This window comes from Elaeis guineensis, chromosome 6, assembly GCF_000442705.2.
Source record: "Elaeis guineensis isolate ETL-2024a chromosome 6, EG11, whole genome shotgun sequence".
Classification (NCBI taxonomy): domain Eukaryota; kingdom Viridiplantae; phylum Streptophyta; class Magnoliopsida; order Arecales; family Arecaceae; genus Elaeis; species Elaeis guineensis.
Genome location: NC_025998.2, coordinates 10,936,327 through 10,958,363, shown reverse-complemented (window position 1 = coordinate 10,958,363; position 22,037 = coordinate 10,936,327). Strand labels below are relative to the sequence as shown.

The following is a 22,037-nucleotide window of genomic DNA, read 5'->3' as shown; positions in this document are numbered from 1 at the left end:
TTCTTGCACAATCTCGCTATTTCACATGTTTGGCAATTATTCTGCATGTTTGGTATCCCACCGCAATGCTCTCCTCTTCTCACACGGGCAAAAGTTCTCTATTTTCAAGATGGACTATATGGTTGCACTTGCAATCATAGCATGCATTGCCCTTTGGTTCCAGACTCCAATAAAACCAGAGTTTCGATTGAGGAGAAATTATATAGTACATCATATGCATGATGTAATGATGCGCCACATCAATCACAATCACTTCTTTCAATGAGTCTTATTAATCAGGTACTTATCTCAATGCATATCATATGATCAACTGTAATTGGTATGATGAACCATCATATAGTCAGTATGGTGTAGGACCTTACCTACACCATCTCATACCCTACGGTCGGCCCACAGCCTTCCCACGCGTTTGCCTTCCCCAATCGCCAAGCAATCATACCCTTCTTCAACGGTTAGTTGGACCGTCTTTGAACGGCCCATTCATTGCACGCCACGCGTACACATTCAACGGCTACTTCACTCAGTGGCCCCCTCAACGCTCGACACTCACGCGTAATTGCCGGAATTTGAACGTTTTGGAGCTCGAAAAGTTTTCCCTTACAAGCCGGCTTTTCTTTTTCCTCGATCTCTTCGCCTTCTCTTCACACATCCCAAATCTTCACCTATAAATAGCTCCAAGCCCCTTAAACACCAGCCAACCCAGATCTCACAACTCGGGCCCCCAAGTTTCCTTTTTGAGTTCCAAGTTCTGTCTTTGTTGGGAAACTTGAAGAGATGGAGGCTTTGATGAAGCTTTCCCTTAAGGTTTCTCTGCTCCTTTTGTTCCTTTTCTTGGCTGGGGTTAGTGCACAGGATGTTGACATGGCTCCGTCTCCGGCTCCTGCAATGGAGAATGGATCGATTGCGGCAATCCCGGGTCTATTTGCTTTTGTGCTAGCTTCTCTGGCTTCTTTGGCTGCTCTCTTTGCTCATTGAGGGCGATTTCTGATATAGTTTGCGAGAAAAATATATACTGTGAGTGGGCTATGTGAGGAGTGTTACTTATTGGAGGGGATTTATCCTTTTGGGGCTATATATATATAAATTATGTGTGTATTGTGCTGCATCTTTACTTCTGTTTATAAATTGATTATTTGGTAGATGTTGATCAGATGCTATTTATTTGATATTTTGGTTTACGTATGTAGTATTTGGTATCTTGCTTAATATTAATGTCAAAATGCGAAAAATAAACTGTCTTTTGTAGCATTTGTTGAGTAAAGTCTATGGAATATTGTTTTTGGTCCTCACTTCTCCTTTTCTTCAGCAAAGTCATATCAATCGAGTGAGTGAGAGAGAGAGAGATGTAAATGGGAAAGCTTGAAGATTCACTGGCCACGCCAGCCTCGTTTCCACACCTTTTCCATGAGTTGCACCAATTCCCTTGGGTACCCCATGGAAGGTGAAGCTTTCGTGTAACCAAGCGCCCCTACATTCGCTCTACACCGGCTGTTTTTTGATCACGAGCAATAGGGAACGATCTTTAACTGTTGAGATGCGGGGAAAAGGAAGCAAGGGAGGGGAGCCTGTTTGCAAGCATTTGAACTAGTCCCGGCACGTCCAGTGCCGAGACTAAATCAAGTGTAACATGTTTCATGATTATGCGTTATAGATAGTTCTTCTTCAGCAATAATCCTCTCTTTTATGCTAGTAGAATATGTAGCTAATGCTTTGCAATGTGGTCATAATTTTTAGTAAGCTATGCATCATACTGAAACACATAACTAATTAAAATGTTGGTCGAATCCCAGTTGTCTTTCACTGATTTGGGTAAACAAACGATCAGCTAGAACTCTGAATATTTGTAAACTTACTAAGTGTCAGAGTATAGTGTTTGTCTAGATCAGGATTAAAGATTGTAATGATTCAGCTGTTAGCCCTAAGTGGGGATGTCAGTCTAGCTGCAAATTATGTGATCATATAACTAACTACTTAGGCCAAATATCTTTAAAAAACAAAAACATGCTCCAAATCCAACAACTATTAAAAGTATGATAGTTCTATATCTAATCATAATTTATGAAACAAATTCATACAAAAGTGTAACCACTTCCATTTCTATTTCACAATGTGAAAAATCATGTAATGTAAGTTGGAGCTTGAATTTTGTTGTGCCTAAGCTAAAAGGTCGAAGATTCAAATCCTTTCTCTAGCGCTAATCTGTTGCCGCTGAAATTCAAATATCGATTGAGTTGCTGAAGTGGTGGCACGTTCTTTCTAAAAAATAACCTATAAAATAAATCTTGGTTGGAGTTGGTTCTAGTGGAAATCTTCAAGTCAAATTTCAAGAAAACAGAAGAGGAGCTTTTGAGAGAGATCATGTGTGCGTACCTTAAGAGTCCCCTATGAATCTTTTTGCAGGCAATGGCTGAAAAGTCGTTTCGAAAAGTTTATTTAGCCGATTTGAGTGTGATATAGCAAGATTTTCATTCGAGATCTTTGGTACTCGATAGTTAGCCGATCTTATCTGTTTCGGAGTCAGCCGTAGGCACTTTTGAATTTGAAATGAGGATGCAGATAGGATTGGGCTGGCTTCAGTTGAGGAGATTTCAAAGTGGTTTGATACATATAGACACCAAAGGAGGAGGTATCAAGATCAGTTGTGTTTACTGGGATAGGATCGATAATCCAAAGTGCACTTGCCACCGAAGTCTAAGATCGATCTGTTCAGATGTTTAGCCTGTTGCAGGAATGGGATCGGTTGGTAGATTTTGGCTACAAGCTAAAGTCAGGACCAGCCGGAATCTAATGTTCCACTTAAGAAGATCATCGGGAAGCAAGGATCAGTAGGGCTCGAAGCTAGGATCGAAGATATGCATTAGAATGACTTCCTTCAAATAGCCCTCTCATGGTTTGGAGAGACATATTGATCTTCGGGATTGGGTACATTCATCTCCAATAGCATTGCAAATTAGATTTACTTATCAAATAAATAACATGTCCTTCATCAGCTCATGAGTTCAAAATTGGATATTATGAGAGCAAGGTTACCTTAGCTTGTTCATGAATATGATCTCAGCCAAAGAAATTTTAAAGAAATTTGTGCTATCTTTTTGTGTTTATATCTAGAAGATCTTAATATGAAATTATAATAACTATAAGATAGTGAATAAAAAGAAAAATTATAAAATCGAAAAAAAAATGATCAGATAATGGGAGAAGGGATCTAAAGTAGTATAAAAGAAGAAATACTGGACGTCTAGAAGACAGGACATTGAAATTGGTAGTTATTAAATATAGGAGACGGCAGATAGTCTTCAATAGGCAATACATTTTACTAGATCCAGCACAAGAAGCGAGAGGACTAGTTTAAATGTAACGCGAAGAACATTAAATTACATTAGACGGTTATTAAGTACATTATGATCTAGTTAATATCTCTCATCCAACATTTGAACTATAGCTCCAGCGATTTTTACTCGCTCCAGTCCTCCAAGTGCGAGGACTAGTTTGAATGCAACATGAAGGAAATTAAGTTACATTACACTGTTATCACATATTATGATCTAGTTAATATCTCTCAGGCAATATTTGAACTATAACTCGAGCAATTAGTTTGTCGGAACTAGTTCAAATGTATATTGAGGAAATTTTTGTTAAACATAGGGAACTATATTTAGTTTCTCTGGTGCAAAAGTTTTATATGCTGATGACAATAGTTGTATTTATTCTACGGCTATGTAATCTTACTATCCTATCAAAAAAAAAAAAAAAATATAAAAACACAAACAAACAAGAGAGAGATTTATCATTTTTTATAGTTTCTGGATGGGCCAAAGCCCAAGACGCGAAGTGGCCTCAATGCATATTTAAATTGTTGGACGTCCGACAGAGGAGAACGTCAAATACGCAAATCGAGCCGACCCCACGCATTTGATGTCCTTAACAATTCTATATATGGACCGTCGGCAGCCCAAATCTTATTACATAGGATGGACTTATCTTGGACATCACGTCACTATTTTTTATTACAAAAGACAGCATAACATGTCCTTTAGCATCTGAGATTCTCCGGAATGAACTGCCGCTACACCATTCATTTCACCAAATCGAACCACCCCACATTCTAAGCTATGGTGCTATCCCATCCAATGTTAAATCTTGATTCGCCATCCAATATTCCAATGTTAATACTATTTCCTTTATTTTTTTTTCTTTGATAAAGAATGTTACCGATTTGTTTGGTAAATATTCTTTTTTTTTTTTTTTTTTTAGTAAGAAGTTCGGTAAATATTCTTCACCCTTGAGGGGGATGAATGCAGTTGGTCGTAGTACAATGATGTGCTGGCTGCTCTTGCAACAAGACACATCCTCCGTCATGAATTGATCATCTTTATATATACTATTCCATTGCCTTTAATCTATCTTCATCCCATTTCCATCCTCCAGGTTGCACGAAAAGGCTCTAGATTTTGGCCCAACGATGATGGTCGCCACATACACATATATCTACATACACACAGATAGACATACATACAGATACGTATATTTGTTTGCATGCGTACACGAGTGAATAGGGGCTCGTTTGAATTATGGTTAGCATTTACACCCCTATACGTAGTAACTAAGACCGGTGATTCAGTCCCGAATATTAAAGTATAGAGCAGGTGAGACTCTCTCTCCCTCAAAAATATAATTAGAAAGATGAGTATTAGCTTGTAGACCGGTGGCTCTACATATGGTCTCACATGTAGCACGAGTGGCAACCTCCATCATGCAGGCCAATTTCACGTATGTTACACCAAGGTCTAAGGGAATTCGGGCATAGTGAAACTACGTTGTCCCTTCCAACCTTTTTGGCATACTCATCCAGTCGTAGGCTTCCTTTAAGTTTAACATCCACGAAAAATGGGGAGGAAAAAATATAAAAGGGAAGAAGAAAGAAAAAGTTCACCTCTAGAGGAGGCTACTTTCATTGAAGATATGCACTATAAAAGATTCTCTCCACATTCACCATCAAATTGATCATCACATATTCTCTTGCCGTCGGCAAATATTATCCAAATTTTCACAACTCAAAACGCAGGCCAAATGCAGGAGGAGGCTAACTTGATTTCAGATATGCACCAAGGGATCATCAACAGTCATCACATATTTTGCTGCCGTCAACAAATATTTCCAAATTTTTATGACTCCAAATGCAGACCATATGCCGCAAGCACGCGTGAACATAATATAATGATTGCAACCACCAATACTAATCTCAGGATTTCGTTCCAACCTTTATCCATGGACCAGTTGAATTTTTTTTCTCTTCGGATCGCCAACATCATTTCATTACCTATAATTTCTGTGATGATAAGGTAGGCCTCTTTGAGTAGGAGTCACTATTTCTCATAGCTGTCTATTCCAAATTAGTTCAGGCATTCATCTTTAATCCTAATGTCGACAGGTGTCTATCCAAGAGACTATGAGAGAAGGATGTAAAAGAATTTGGAGGTTTACAAGCATGTATCATTTTAAGAGCCTATGACAAGACATTGCTGCATCTAGTGGTGGAATGGCATAGCTTTCAGTCGTTGCCAGCATCAGAAACCACCACCTCAACTGTCGATTCTGCGGCTCCGTCCCCCAAAAGGGAGATTCTTTTTTATCTTTTGCAGATATGCAAGTGCAAAAGAGATGTTAATTCTCATCCTAGTTGCTTCCATTTTGCAGCCTCAAGAATTTGTTGAATAAAATATGTGATAATAAGTATGTTACATGGTGGAGTTAGGATCCAAATTTGTCATCTCGGTATTGGATCCTGTATTAATAAAATCTTAGTACAATATCAATACATGCAGCATAGGGCCAGTTCGATATACTAGCACTTAGCACACCTTTTATATCATATGCCAGTTTGATGTCCATATGACATGGAACATTTGGTACATATCCATGCTGACGCATGCTTTAGTCGGAATTAATTATGTAGGCATGAATGTAAATCTTATTTTTTTCATGCTATCCACATTTATGGACTTAATTTGGATACAAAGCTCCATATAAAAGCTAGACCATAACCTCAGTTGTATCAATTAACATCAAGTTCTTCAAATTTAGTTTTATGGTGCCCTATTGCTCACGATGTCATAAGAGGAACACTGATCAGATATATGCCGGCAATATAAGTGGAAATGATCATTCAATAAGCACAACACAACCACTTCTTCCATGGTCAGCATGACCATTATTGGGCACCAATTATTTCCATGCTTGGTAGATTTTCCATACTTAGATAGACTTGGATTATTTTTATACTCAATCACTAGGAATTCTAGAGGTGTGCTTTCAATATCCACTACACCACTAATCAATTTAGAGCCGCCTTTTGTATACAAATGTTCACCTAATATTGATGTTTGACTCATTTAGCCTTGACTTCAAGTTGCTTGCCCTCATCAAGGCCTCAACAAATGGGCCCGGAAATATACTGTCAAGTGGGGGCACAGAGGCCCATCAACTTGTGGTTGTTGATAAGGCAGCCAGATCATGGAGCCCGGATGGTGATCAACCCTGTGCAAATTATGAGAGTATTATTGGCAATTATTTTATGGGATGACCAACAGATTCCTTGGGCCCAGATTCCTCTCCTATAGCTCTAATTGACTGCAAATTAACCATTTTGAGCTTATCTCTCTGGCCAAAGACATCCATATGAGGGTAGCTCTAATGTGATCAGGGTGGCAGGAAAATTATCCAGGAGACAAATGATCCTGGTTTGGATAGGAAGTAGGTGACTACTTACGTGTCGTCACTGAGAAATGAGTGCTTGGAGAAGCTGGATTGGAGGATAAAATCTTGTGGCCCGGCCAACCTCCAAGGCTGACATGGAAGCTGGATAACAATGTGAATAAAAGATCAGAAGGATGACGAGGCTGGGACCTGCATTGCCGGAATCCTTGGTCCAGTATTTATTGGTGAGGATATATCACGAACCTTTAGTAATGCACCCATTTTTCACAGTGCTACTAGGAAGACCAAAGTGGAATTTCTGGTTACTTTGTTGGTGGAGCTTCCATCTTGCAGGTTAGCATGCCTTGACCCTCTAGTTGCTTCAAATATTGCAGATCATTTATCACAATAGTGTTGTTTTCAGCAAGTAAATATGCTACTTTAATGGCTACAAAATTTTTGTTTATTTTTTCCTCAAAAATAAACCAAAAGACTAGTAATTAATACTCTCTCTTTCTTTGTTTTTTTGCCAAACTCGCTTTTATTTTTTTAATGAAAAAAGATTTGTTTTCAAAGAAAGCTACGAGCGGTCGATTTGAATATTTAATAATTTTCATATCAAGATAGATAGTGATGATTGCCTTATGACAAACCCACATTTGTTCTAATTAGTAATCCACATAACAATTTACAATCTGTAATTATAGGAGATCAAAATAATCTAAACTTCCTAATCTCATTACTACATTTCTTAAGCCAAAATACTAGGGATGTGAAGACAGGGGCAACATTTAGTGAAGAGGGGGCAAAGTATGGCTATATCCTAAGCAATTAGGTTATGCTCTGAATTTCGGCGGGGCAACTGTCCCTCGACCTTGCCCCGAAGCTTCGTCATTGCTCTCAAACAGCATAGTTTGATTCGCATGCTGCCGCCAACTTTCCATGTCTATTAACTATGTCTAGTCATGCATTTGCAATTTTTGCTTTTCATGGTATAGGAATGATAATGCCACTAGCATGTTGTTTCAGGTTACAGACAAACTCTTGTTTGCTAAGATAGATGGTTAAACACTTCCTTCTTATCCATGATATTAGAATGTCCCAATGAACTGCCATGTTAAAAATGAAAGAGCCAAAACATAGCAAACCATGTAATTTCATGCCATGAATATTTGTCATGTGATGAAGAATCTCATAAAAAAACTTGTCTATAGAGAGCAAAGTTTAAGTATGAATTGGTTAGACATCTTTGTGATAGTATGCTTTCAAGTGCAATAAAGTTCAAGTACTTGAAATTGTCTTTACAAAGCAAAAAATTATTTCCTAATCTTAAATTTGGTAACATACGAGTCTAGTAGGGGTTACTATGGTTTCTAGCACTGTACATATTACAAATTCTAAATGATCTTGCATGGTAAAATTGTGCTAGACATGACTAGGGTATTTCATGCAAATAATGGTTTGGCTAATTGTTCTTGAACCATAGTATGGTTACGAATTATGGGAAGACGTAAAGGGCATATATATATACATGGTGCACATAATAATTATGCTTAATGCTCATTAAGAAAGACTAAACCTTCTTTCTTCCTAGAGAAAGTTCATCTAATAAGGAAAAAAACTAAAAGCAAATGAAATTTTATTGCTTTTTTTTTTCCCATTCTCAAGTCTCATATGTTTCTTTGTCTAGTGTCTTCTTTTCACTTGTCAAAATAGGTTCCTATTCTTAATTATTTTTGTCACTACTATTGCTATAGAAATTCAAAATCTCAAACTCTATTTGGAATAAATATTACCTTTATCAATGCATCATTTATGAGTACATCCTTCTTCTTCCAAGTCTAGCATTCTTTTTAACATAAAGGCGCAAAAGATGTATGGGGAAAAGTAGAAGTTCATCTATCAATCGACTTATAGATTTTAAAAAAAATTAAATTACATTTGGAGCACAAGGACCATCACATCCAATTCAGCACTAACCTGCCAAGAGGATTAAGATAATAACCATCACCATTAAAAACTTTAGGTAGATGTCTTTTTCAATTTACATACCTAAATAAAAAAATTTAAAATGATGGGATTGCATTCATCCATCTATTCCACCATTTTGCTAACAAAAATATGATATCATAGTCATCCAACTTTTGCTCACATGTGCCTGACACTTATTTACAGATAAAATTAACACCTCTCAAATTATCCTACACAGGCCTCTTTCTCACCGATTAGTTAACATATTTAAAAATATATTTTTTTTTTTTCTTCTTCTTCTTCTTCATTTTCTTTGGAGTAGAAGAGGAGGGCTAAGGGGCCCAATTTATCCTGTTGTCAGGTTGTCCACATGATAATATCTTCTTTCAAAGAGGAGGAAAAATAAAGACCTACTTTCTAACAACAAGAAAATGAAAGCAAGCTCATATCTATAATTTTATATGCCACCTGCATAACACTAGTACAGTATACCAAAAAAGTACTTTCTTAATCAAAGAAGAGGAGAGAAGAGGGGGGAAACGAAGGGAAAGGCTTTTCTCCCACGCACGGAAAGCGGCTCGTAAATTCCGTCGCTCCGTCCCCATCCCACCAACAATTATATACTATACGAAAGCCGGCAATTTTATTCTTCCGTGTGCCGACAGAGAAAGCTAGGAACGGGAGCCGGACACGTCGCCTCACGCTTCAAAACTGCGATCCACGTGGCCCACTGCGAGCTTTTTCTCTTTCCTCGAATCAGGGACATTTGAGAGTATTAATGGACGGGGTGGTGGGCTCGAGGAGTTGGGAGACTTGGAGAGCTCAGGTTTTGCCTACCGTTGACAACTCACTGGATCTCTACGAGGTCCACAGTTATTCCAACGTATTTGTTCGCACGTGTGGGGCCTCTACTCTGAAGAAATATTGATAACATAAACTACGACCAGCTTTGCCTCAAAGGCTTTTAAAAAAAAAAAAAAGAAAAATACAAGCTGACGTTTTTAAAGCATCTCTTTTGACTCATTGTCCGGTCCCTCCATGCATTATTTTAGAAGGATAACGTCACATGCATGCCTTATCAAATAAAATCCCGATGCGTGCCATCTCATGTATATAATGCCCGCAAAGTATGCTATTACGCAGCTTTATACTTTAGGAGACTTGTAGGTGCTCCTTTTGAAGGAACAAGATAAACACTATTTTAGATTTGCTGGATGAGTACCCTAGCAGGTTATTAGTGGTATCCCTCATACACGTTTTGGTATTTTATTGATCCTTTTCTGTTGGTTCCAAAAGCAAACTAGTGTGGAACCTACATAAAATTGAAAGTATATTTGTGGGGGTGGATGCTGTCGACACATTAGTATTATATATATATATATATTTTTTTTATGAAAATAAGACCAAATGTCATCCAAGTCATATTATTATATAGTGTTGGGTTCGACGCCTCGTATGCGACTTTGATTGGTTGATAGAAGTCCAAAAATTAAAGATTGGTGAAAAAATCACAAGATTGTGCACAAATATTGGATTGAAACCGAAGGTAGACCGACCAATTTGAAATTGATCCAGCCAAATTGAAGATGAACTGATGAGGAATCAGTAGTAAACCGGACTGAACCTGACTAAACCAACTAGAATTGGTGCTGAACGATCGCTGGACTGATTATAGTGCCCCTGAATAGCCGCTGGATCAGTGCTGTTGCGGAAGTCTTCTAGACCATCCGATCGGCGTGATCAAATGGATAGCGATGGGGCGCGCTAGGGAAGTTGTAGGAGATGTGTATTCGGTGTGCAGGCCAGCGAAAAAAGATGGCAATCAATGGTGATCTATGTATCAGAGCGGCGATCAGACGGCTGAGAGTTGTTCCAATTCAAATTGAGCGTTATTTGATGGTTTCTTATCCGTTTTAGGTATTTTTGATTTCTATAAAAAGCTTTCAATGAGCTTTACGATGAGGGGGTGGAGTTTGCAGTAGCTGAAGTGTCTCTTTGAGGGTTTTGAGAGTTTTTTATAAGAGATGTATGTTTCTTGTTGAGAGATTGATGTATGAGAGTTGAGGATGTGTGATCTCCTCTTATATTTGTGGATTTCTCTCATAGTGAAGTTGCATATCCCGTGGGGGTAAGTCTTAAGTCGATCCATATTATTTGATTGTATTTTGTATATCTCTCTTCATCTTTCCTCTTGTGGTATCGACATCATAATCGGCATTGCGATCTTGGGTGAGGATCCATATTTCGCACTCATGAGAGATTCTCCCAATAAGTGGTATCAGAGCATGGAGTTGTCCAGATTATGGAAGTATTGATCGAGGTTGGAGAAGATGGAGAAGACAGGCTCAATCAAGATAGAGATCAATCGATTTGATGGGAAAAATAATTTTTCTCTATGACAAGTGAGGGTGAAGGATGTGTTTATCCAATAAGAATTGATTGATGTTCTCTTGTACGAAGAGAAGCCGACTGTCATAGTAAAAAAAGATTGGAAGCGACTCCAGATGCAGGCGGTGAGCATGATCTACTTATACTTAATGGATCATATGGTGATCCATGTGCTTAGCGAGACTTTTCCAACGATGATGTGGTCGAAGCTTGAGGAGATGTACATGGTGAAGACTCTCACAAATGCTCTCTTCCTTTGAAAATATTTCTACCAACTGCAAATAAGCCAGGGGCAGAGCGTGTAGAAGCATCTCAGCAACTTTCAGAAGATTCTCACTGATCTCCTCAATACTGGTGAGAAGGTTGAGGAGAAGATTAGAGTGTTGGTCTTACTTTCATCACTTTCCTCCTTATTTGAGTCTTTAGTGACTGCTTTTCTTGTGAGGAAGAGCACCATCAAGAAGGATAAGATCACTTCTGTACTTTTTCAGAACGAGATTCTCAGATAAGAGAATTGAGCCTCGAGTTCAGACAATGACTCGACTTTGATGGTGATTGGAAGTGGTGGTGGCAAAGGATGAAATGGCAAAGGATCACAAAGTGGACGATGCAGGTCCAAGTCAAGGGATTCGAGCAATATCAGATGCTACTAGTATAATGAATTGGGGCATCTAGTCAGATATTGCAGGCCCGCAACTTAAAGATCGGATGAATGCTACTGTGGTGGTGATCCATGATAGCGATACTAATGAGACTGATAATGTGCTTATAGTCTTTGATGAGATATCTACTTCTTTTTCTCAGTGAATTTTAGATTCGACTTACTCGCATCATGTTTGTTGTAGAGATAAACTGTTTGACTCTCGAGAGAGTAGTGAGGGTACTGTTCATTTATCGAATAGATCGAGCCATGTGATCAAAGATATTGAGACAATCAGGTTGCAAATACATGATAGAATAGTGAGAAAGCTGGGTGAGGTTTGATAGATATCCAATTTCAGGAGTAATTTGATTTCACTGAGTAGACTGAATTCAAGCAGCTATAGATGGGAAGCTGATGATGGAGTCTTGAAAGTTGTCCATGGCAGTAAGGTTATCTTGAAGAAAAAGAAGTGTGGAGAATACTACCTCTTGGTAGAGAGCTCAGTATGAAGTATAGCTCCAGATGCAGGTGGATCGAGCACGAGATCGAAGATTCAGAAGGATGACAGCGATGTCATAGAGTGAAATTTTTATTATCGCAAGAGGCTATTCCGATCAGATCTCAGGTCAGGTAAGCCACAGCACATGACGAACATAAGATCAAGCGGTCTGGCTTGACTCTCATATTTGTCTATCCACAAGCAGTCAGATATTTGCCCCAAGACATAGGGGTGAGATCATTTACAAGCTCTCAAAGTCATGTGGAGGTCGAATGTCAAGTCAAGATAGAGATTTATTAGGTTTGGCACCTTGAATTCGATCTTGGTTGGCTGATGGAAGCCTAAGAGTCAAGGATTAATAGAAAAATCATAAGATTGAGCTCAACTGGATTGGAACTGGAGGTGAACTAGCCAATTTGAAGCTAAACCAATCAAATTGGAGGAGAATCGGTAAAGAACCAACAGTAGATCGAACTGAACTAGCCCGAATCGATGCTGAATCGATTGTTGGATACAGCACCCCTAAATCGATTGCTGGATGGGCATTGTTGCGGGAGCCTTCTGGACCGTATGATTGGTACGATTGGACGGCTAGCGATGGGACGCACTAGGCCAGCGGTGGAGCACGGATCCGATATGTGGGCTAGTGGAAAAAGATGACGATCAACAGTGATCTATGCATCAGGGCGGCGATCAGACGGCTGAGAGTTGTTTTGGTTCAAATTGAGTGTACATAACTTGGTGATTTCTTATCCATTTTAGGTGTTCTTGGACTCTATAAAAAGCTTACGATGAGTTGTACGATGAGGGGATGGAGATTGTGGCAGCTAGAGTGTTTCTTTGAGAATTTTAAGAGTTTGTAAGGGATATATACTTCTTGTTGAGAAATTGATGTATGAGAGTTGAGAGTGTATGATCTTCTCTTATATTTATGGATTTGTCTCATAGTGAAGTTGCATACCTCGTGGAAGTAAGTCTTGAGTTGATCCATGTTATTTGATTGTATTTTGTGTATCTCTCTTCATCCTTCTTCTTGTAGTATCGACATCGTCATCGACGTTATGATCATGGATGAAGATCCATATTCCACACTAGTAAAGGATTCTCCCAACATATAGTCACTTCTAAAGGCTTTAATTTATGGCAATCTATTCATTTAGCTTGATTACATGGCATAGTTGATAAGAGAATTACTTTAGATGCGAAAATAAGGACACTAGAAAAAAAAAGAAGAAGCAACAAATTAAACACATAATAGATAAGAATAACTTTAAGAAAATGATGATAAGCATAAAATATGTTGTGTTTAAAGAATATATGTGAACATAATTTGATGTCTAAGTATTTGAAACAGAGTAATTTCTTCGATATAGTTTGTCACTAAATTAAGTGAAGGACAGGCTTTCTCCCATTTTTATTAAGAAAAGGTCAAGTTTTCCTTTTTGCTGTAGTTTTTTTCTATCATACTTCTTGCTGTTATGTATTTTAGTATTAATAGATATATTATCTTTCTTTCATGTGCTACATCTTCTAAAGCATAAATTATGATTATTGGCACATCAAGTCTTTCTACAATCCCTAATTTGATGGCAACTTTTTAGCCCTTATTTCTTCCTTATCATGTTTCAAAAGTATTACAAAAAATGATGACATTGTCCCAATAGCTTAATAATTATGTATATCTTATCTTTTTTATATATGGCTATGTACATTTTTCTATTAGTGAGATTGCTTTGTTGATGACGCACAATGACAACAAAAAAAATATTGACATACTTGCCTCCTCTAACTAATGCATGGATCACTTATCTTTTCCTCTTGTAACCTGATGATGATACGAGGAAAAATAATGACATTCATAATGAGTAAATATTTTTCTTTAATTAAGATTATTGGTTTAGTCTAAACTTTTGTTAGATTGTACCCAAATATCATCTATTTGTGATAAATGCACCATCTTACCCATGTTAAATGTCGGAGAGATATTATGAGAGGTGCCAACATGATGTTGCATTCTTATTGGTTGTCAAGTGGTGCGACTTGGTTATGTATGACCATTATTTTTTTTTTTTGCTGTCCATTTAAGTAAAAGAGAGAAACAATCCTTATACTTGCATGAAAAGAAATCAATCCTTGGTGGTCTTTTATAAAGGGAGTAGAATAGTCCTTTTAAAATAAAATAGTTTCATCCCTTTACATTTACTCTAATGTATCTTAGGTTCCTCATTTTTGAAATCTTAAATTTGTCGGACCAACAACTTTCGTTACTTTTTCTTTGCTCCTTTAGCCAAATTCACCATCATGAAGGAATAAGAATAAATTTTGTACCCATACATCTCCCAAGTTGGTAGCTTTTTTTTTTTTTTTGATACTCTTATACACCTCTCATGGAGAATCGTGGACATTGTCCATGTTCTCATCAAAGTTGGTATCTAGCAACCTATGATTCCCATATTCAACATCTTTTGCATTCATCCCAAACCTAGGAGCGCACGTGCATTGTCTATTGCACGTGCCAAAAGGAGGAAGCTTCCACCCTCGGATGGTTTGCAGTCCGACCTATCCAGCATGTGGTCTTGAACCCGGAAAAGATCACGGGTCAAACAAGAACAACCAGTCTCCCGCCTTTTTGACCCAATCCTTTCACCTTGAACTTTGAATGCTGACTTCTGAGGACCATAAAAAGACATTCCAAATATATATAAAAATCTTGTAAACAAGGGGAGTACAAGGAAAGAATCTAATCCTACCCTCCATCTTAATATTATGTTATTGATTCGTTTATTACCTCACACTAAAATATATACTTAAGATCATGACATTTCTGGTCAGCCACTTGTAAGTCAGTAAGATTGAATCGTACAAACAAAAACGGGTGCAGGGACGATCACGAGATGCCACGTAGGCAAAGTAGACTGTCAAAAAATAAGCTACACCTACGTGTTGGTAATGTACTGGAGGACTTTGGTACTTGGGTGTGTCATATGTACACCTAAACACCTAGGGGGTACAGAACTATACTCCACGGAAGAAGATGGTGGATGTTATGTCTAGTAATAATCTTAGTAGAAGAAAGGAGCAAGCAGCGCAATAACGCGCTGGAATCCCGAGCGTGGAAGCCTAGGTCATGCACGTGAAATGGACCTCACAAGTTAGTACAATTACTACCAGGCCACTAGTACTTGCTAGGTACTTGATCGTTTTAGGCTTGAATAGCAAAGGATATTCTTGTCATTTGCCCAACGTGACATTGACACGTTAGAATAGAACGGAAATGAAATCCAGCTCTCCCCAGCATCAATGCATGTATATATTTGCCATATTCCTATCCTATTTGAACTCTGTTCCTGTATTCTAAAAGATTAGAGAAATCTAATTATTAATTAGATGGACAAAAAATTATGCAAATATGTGATGCATTGGACATCAGTTATTATCTTCCTTATTTATTATCATAATATTTTAAAATAAAAAAAAATATCAATGTATTTCTTTGTATAGAGATTTAAACTCATTTTTTTATTTCTTTTAAAATATTTTTTTCAATATTAAAATAGAACAGAAATGAAATCCAGCTCTCTCCAGTGTTGGTGCATGTATATATTTGTCATATTTTTATTCTATTTGAACTCCATTTTTGTATTCTAGAAGGTTAGAGAAATCTAGTTACCAAATAGATAGGCAAAAGATTATGCGAAACTGTGATACATTGGACGTCAGTTATTCCCTTTTTTGTTTATTATCATAGTATTTTAAAATTAAAAAAAAACATCAATGTATTTCTTTGTATAGAGATTTAATTTTACTTTTTATTCCTTTTAAAATATCTTTTAAATATTAGAATAGAATGGAAATGAAATCCTGCTCTCTCCCGCCTTGGCGCATGTATATATTTGTCATATTTTTATTCTATTTGAACTCTGTTCTTGTATTCTAGAAGGTTAGAGAAATCTAATTACCAATTAGATGGGCAAGAGATTATGCGAAGTTGTGTTGCATTGGATGTCAGTTATTTCCTTCCTTATTTATTATCATAGTATTTTAAAATTAGAAAAAAAAACATCAATGTGTTTCTTTCTATAGAGATTTAAACCCACTTTTTTATTCCTTTTAAAATACTTTTTAAATATTAGAATAGAACGGAAATAAAATCCAGCTCTCTGCAGCCATGGTGCATGTATATATTTATCATATTTTTATTCTATTTGAACTCTGTTCTTGTATTCTAGAAGGTTAGAAAAATCTAATTACCAATTAGATGGGTAAGAGATTATGTGAAGCTGTGATGTATTGGACGTCAGTTATTCCCTTTCTTGTTTATTATCATAGTATTTTAAAATTAGAAAAAAATATCGATGTATTTTTTTGTATAGAGATTTAAACCAGCTTTTTTTATTCCTTTTAAAATACTTTTTAAATATTAGAATAGAACGGAAATGAAATCCAGCTCTCTGCAGCCTTGGTGCATGTATATATTTGTCATATTTTTATTCTATTTGAATTTTGTTCTTGTATTATAGAAGGTTAGAGAAATCTAATTACCAATTAGATGGGTAAGAGATTATGCAAAGCTGTGATGCATTGGATGTCAGTTATTTCCTTTCTTGTTTATTATCATAGCATTTTAAAATTAGAAAAAAAACATCAATGTGTTTCTTTGTATAGAAATTTAAACCCACTTTTTTATTCCTTTTAAAATATTTTTTAAATATTAGAATAGAACGGAAATGAAATCCAGCTCTCTCCAGCCTTGGTGCATGTATATATTTGACATATTTTTATTCTATTTGAACTTTGTTCATATACTCCAGAAGGTTAGAGAAATCTAATTACCAATTAGATGGGCAAAAGATTATGCAAAGTTGTGATGCATTGGACGTTAGTTATTCCCTTCCTTGTTTATTATCATAGTATTTTAAAATTAGAAGAAAATATCAATGTGTTTCTTTGTATAGAGATTTAAACTCGCTTTTTTATTCCTTTTAAAATACTTTTTAAATATTAGAATCCAATTTAATGTAGACCGATTTATATTGGGTTCAAAGAAGACTTTTGATTTTTATAAAGCATGATCAAATTATAATTCCATTTCAGTGGATACGCATTCAAATAGGAGATGGTAAGCTTACACCTTGAACTTAAACTCCACCGGATCTAGTTATAATCCATAACAAACGTGCATATCTACTAAAGTAAGCAAGATTTTTATCAAATTACCATGAGCTAACCCACCCCTTGTTTTAAGTTGGGGGCTTATGGGTATCAGGAGAAGCTGCGGCCCCAGCTTGCGTAGCTCGCTAACTCAAAAAGCGAGATGCTCTGCCAGCAGAATCCACAAATTTCATGCCTCACTCCCCAACGTCAACCTGGTTTGGAAAGAGCTGGGGATTCTACTTGGGAAGTGGATGAGTATTCATAGAAGAAATTAAATACAGAAATTACCATTGGTCCATTTCTTGGTTCGCCCGCTGTATTGCTGTAGTCCACTGTTATCCCTGTTCCCATGCAACCTTTCACCTTTAGGAACCCTCTGCCTTCTAGACTTCCCATTATATATAGCTCATGAAACCCCCTTCCTTTCATGCATCTCCTTGGAAAAACCCTCCTCTCCTCTGCCTTCCACCAGCCAACTCCATTTCCAAAACTCCCCTGTTTTGCCTTCTTTCTCAAAGCCATGGTGGTCTTAGCCAATCAGGTAGACCAAATATCCCTTCTGAGGGCTCCAAAACCCGACGCTAACTTCTCCGGCATCCCCGTCATCAACCTCGCCGAGGCAGGCTCTGTGGATGCCATGATCAAGGCCTGTGAAGAGTTTGGCTTCTTCAAAGTTATTAACCATGGGGTTCCCATTAATATCATGGCAAAATTGGAGGAGGAGGCCGTCAAATTCTTCTCCCTGCCTCAGGTGGAGAAGGAGAAGTCTGGTCCTCCAAACCCATTTGGCTATGGGAACAAGAGGATCGGACCTAATGGCGATGTCGGCTGGGTGGAGTACCTCCTCTTTGCCGTCACCTCCAAGCCCTTCTCCTACACATCAATGCCCTTTCTTCAAGAACCATCGGCGAGCTTGTTTCGGTGGGAAGAAAGAGAAGATATAATGTTCTGTTCTTAGAGCTCTTTTGTTGTTTGCTCGATCCTTTTATCTCTAATCATTGTCTTCTATTGCTCGTCTATTGTTTGCAGCTCTGCTTTGAATGAATACATATCAGCAGTGAGGAAGCTGGCTTCTGAGGTGCTGGAGTTGATGGCTGAAGGTCTGAAGATCGAGCCAAGGAATGTTTTCAGTAAGCTTGTGATGGATGAAAAGAGTGATGAAATCTTTAGGCTTAATCATTACCCTCCTTGCCCTCTCTTTCAAGGGCTCAACTGCAGCTTGACTGGGTTTGGGGAGCACACTGACCCACAGATCATCTCAGTCTTGAGATCAAACAACACCCAAGGCCTTGAGATTGCTCTGAGGGATGGAAGCTGGGTCTCAGTCCCTTCAGACCAGGAGTCCTTCTTCATCAATATAGGCGATTCCTTGCAGGTAATTTCCCATTCCAGTCTCCACTTATCTTTTCACTCGCTCAAGCAAAGAAGAAACTTTAAAAAAAAAAAAAGGAAAAAGATTAAAAAAAAAAATTGTACATGTTCTTTCTGTTTTAAAGCCACTCTGAGTAGTGAGCAGCAATCCAGGTTAGTTGTAGCTCTGTGAGAAGTCTTTCAGGTTTTCCTTGGCAAATGGAATGAACTAAAGACGAAAACATCTTATGTTTCTACTTTTAAAATTCATAAGGTGGTTTGATATAGTGGCTCGTTACAGTTTTAGTTCCTTGGTGTTCTTGGTATTTTCTTATGTATATCTGATGTTTTTATGATTGTTGTTGTTTGTAGGTTATGACAAATGGGAGGTTCAACAGTGTGAGGCACAGAGTTCTGGCCAATGGTTCGAAATCTAGGGTCTCCATGATATACTTTGGAGGGCCGCCACAGACCGAGAGGATTGCACCCTTGCCACAGTTGATGGGAGAGGGGGAGCAGAGCCTCTACAGGGAGTTCACATGGGAGGAGTACAAGAAGGCTGCCTATAAATCAAGGCTGGCTGACTACAGGCTTGGCCAGTTCGAGAAGTAGGGGTTTGGGAGGAGGTCATTGGTGACATCTTTTGATGCTGTGTTGGCTTTCCTATCTCGGGCTGTTTGGTTGGTCAGGAACAGGCTGGCATGGTAACCCAAGCTAGTGTTAACCAAAGATAGAAATAGAAAAGGTTTTCACTTCTTTCTTTCTTCTCTTTTTTGTAACTTTTTCTTTTCCTTTCCTCTTGTTCTCTCCTCGTCCTTTTATACAAAGTCTTGTATGTAAAGGGCCTTTTTCCTTTTGAATAGATATGGTTTGTTAAGAAAAGGTGTTTAAGCTCTATAGCAGCTTCCAAAAGCAAGCAGTGCTGTTCCGCAGCCTTTTGCCATTGTTTGTTTGAGCTTGATGGACGCAAGAGAGATGGTTTGGTAGGTGGGGACAATAGTCACAAGTTTAGTGGGTGGGAAAACTCACCTTCAGAATTCAAGCAGAGATCTCGCCAAAAGTTTTAAGAAAAAGCTTGGATAAGATATTCCAATTTTCTTTAAAAAATGAGTAATATGAAGTTACCAATACGTTAACAAGTAAGGAACAGGGCATAATAATGAACAATAGTAACCCATGGCATCAGTAGTTTGAAATCCATGAAGGTTTCTTTAGTTCGTCATGAATAATTCATAAATAAAACTGTAAAATTTGTATTTGAATGCTGGTTATCGATGGTAAATTATATCCAGATAATAACAACCATGAATAAGTTTTCTCTGGACAATGAAATCAATGCTTATCTTAGTTTTGCCTATTTTAGCATTTCCGTAATATAAGTCATGATCAACAGTAGTAAAAAAAATTATTAATTTGTATTGGATGTTAATTATTGATGAAACAGCTCATCAGAAAACGTTTTGGTAACTTATCCGGATAATCAAACAACCATGAGTACAATAGCGACACTACTTAGGACCAATGGATATCTTTTTGTTTCTGCACAATGAAACCAATGGTTAACTTAGCTACTCAAATTTTAGCATTTCGACCATGAACAGCAGCATACGCTAGTCAGGACCAATGGCTATCTTTTTTGTTTTCTGAGCAATGAAACCAATGGTTCTCTTAGTTTTGCCTATTTTAGCATGTACACTGCCCCCTTCTCCCTCTCTCTCTCTCTCTCTCTCCGGAATCCAATCCAGGTACTGCAATAAAAGCTGGTCCTTGGGAAGGAGATGGAGCAGCCTTTTAAACGAGAGGAGAAGAGGGGTTGTGCATGCGCCTCTATGGTAGTGAATCTCTGAAACAATGGTTGCACAACAGAAAAAAGGGAGAGCTGGGTGGCACAGGGACCCACACCTGGGAAACAAGTGGGCCATAAGAATGGCAGTCAGATTAATAGGGTCGTTCCGGGTCAATGGTGGAAGTTAAAACTGTGTACCAAACTACGAATGTTCATAAACGCACTATCGGAAGACTTCCTTCAGACCGTTGGCCATAACCTCTGAGGATCTGTTTTCGGTGCAGGGAATCAATGCTATCAGAGGGCCCTGGCCCATTCCACTGTATCACTGCAAGTCCTCAAGACAAAATTTCTTTGTATGAGGTCCGACTCTGAACTAGTTTACCTTCTTTTTAAGCCCGGGACTGACTCCCCTACTGCACCCCCTCTTAAAAGTTTCATTTTCATAACATGAATTCAAGTGAATTTAGAATATTTAATCATAGTACCATATAGAAAACTTCAGCAATTTAATCAAGGGCAAGATACACACACACACCATTTCTACCTCAGACAGAGGTTACTGCATTGAATTGCTTTTGGCCATATGAATTGTTTTAATCACATTATATATATATATATATATATATATATATAGAGAGAGAGAGAGAGAGAGAGAGAGATGTACAACCATTTCTACCATACACCATAGGGTGATACATAGATGACAGGTAATTTAACTGGACCTCTCCAGTAACTGAAAAGGCTTAAAGCTCGGGGCTAAGGTAAATGCATGCATATTAGAATTCTCCTGTGAACTGCAGCCAGTCATCTTAATTTGTATCAATCAAACCACCGACATATGTCCATAATTCATCATATGAGAGATGGGCAATTGTCTTCATAAATTTCAGAAAATATGTATTGACTATTGGAGCCGTAGCTGATTCGATTCATGCGGCGTATGTAGTAACATGATGTTACTGCATTTTGACTTCTCCCTGTTTTACCACTTAAAACAATTCTATTCGATGAATGCTTGGCCGTAAATATTCCAAATAGAAAACCCTATATTCTGTTAGGAAATCTCGGATCAAACATTCCACCATTTCTTGTAGCTCCATCTACGAGCTCTTCTATGTGGCAGTTCATTTAATTCCTTTTCTTTTCATTCTGTCTTTGAGCAATACTCCGTTTAGATGGCATCTTCAAAAGATAAAGAGAACAAAAAACTGGATTGTGAACTGTATATTGCAATGCAGGGAGGACGTAAGTGTGACATGGAAATGACGGTATCGCTCTTGTAAAACTGAGGAATTTCTATATTCTGTAATATAAAATGATATAGAAATAGTATGACCCTTTATTAAGCGATGCCACTTCTACCACTCTAATTCCACAGGCGTGCTCACTAGCAATCACATCCGTTTACAATTCTGTAACTAATAATATTTCAACTCTAAAAGTGACACATCATAACTACCCAAGTGCATCGAACAAACAAGCGCAGGATCCATGCAACCTTGACGTGAAATCTTTATTGTGAAGATACATCCGGGTGCGCATATCAC

At 37.8% G+C, this 22,037-nt stretch overlaps 1 protein-coding gene across 4 annotated transcripts; it reads left to right on the top strand.

The window, feature by feature from the left end:
• The first annotated feature begins 6,936 nt into the window (after positions 1 to 6,936).
• Positions 6,937 to 19,583, top strand: LOC140858461 (gibberellin 2-beta-dioxygenase 3-like). 4 transcript variants are annotated; one of them, XM_073259162.1, is made up of 4 exons: positions 6,937 to 7,050; positions 17,443 to 18,296; positions 18,381 to 18,726; positions 19,074 to 19,583. In XM_073259162.1, exons 2-4 carry the CDS (start codon positions 17,779 to 17,781, stop codon positions 19,311 to 19,313), a joined length of 1,104 nt encoding a protein of 367 aa, XP_073115263.1. In that variant the 5' UTR covers positions 6,937 to 7,050; positions 17,443 to 17,778; the 3' UTR covers positions 19,314 to 19,583. The 4 variants fall into 4 exon arrangements, with proteins under 4 accessions (XP_073115263.1, XP_073115264.1, XP_073115262.1 ...); XM_073259163.1 differs by having other exon boundaries at positions 6,950 to 7,050; positions 17,464 to 18,296; XM_073259161.1 differs by lacking the exon at positions 6,937 to 7,050 and having other exon boundaries at positions 16,912 to 18,296.
• The last annotated feature ends 2,454 nt before the right edge of the window (positions 19,584 to 22,037 follow it).

Excerpts from the sequence above, each read along its gene's own strand:
- LOC140858461 (XM_073259162.1), top strand. The coding sequence starts at position 17,779 with ATGCATCTCCTTGGAAAAACCCTCCTCTCCTCTGCCTTCCACCAGCCA. Across the intron at positions 18,297-18,380 it reads GAAGAAAGAGAAGATATAAT|CTCTGCTTTGAATGAATACA; the intron begins GTTCTGTTCTTA and ends TATTGTTTGCAG. Across the intron at positions 18,727-19,073 it reads ATATAGGCGATTCCTTGCAG|GTTATGACAAATGGGAGGTT; the intron begins GTAATTTCCCAT and ends TGTTGTTTGTAG.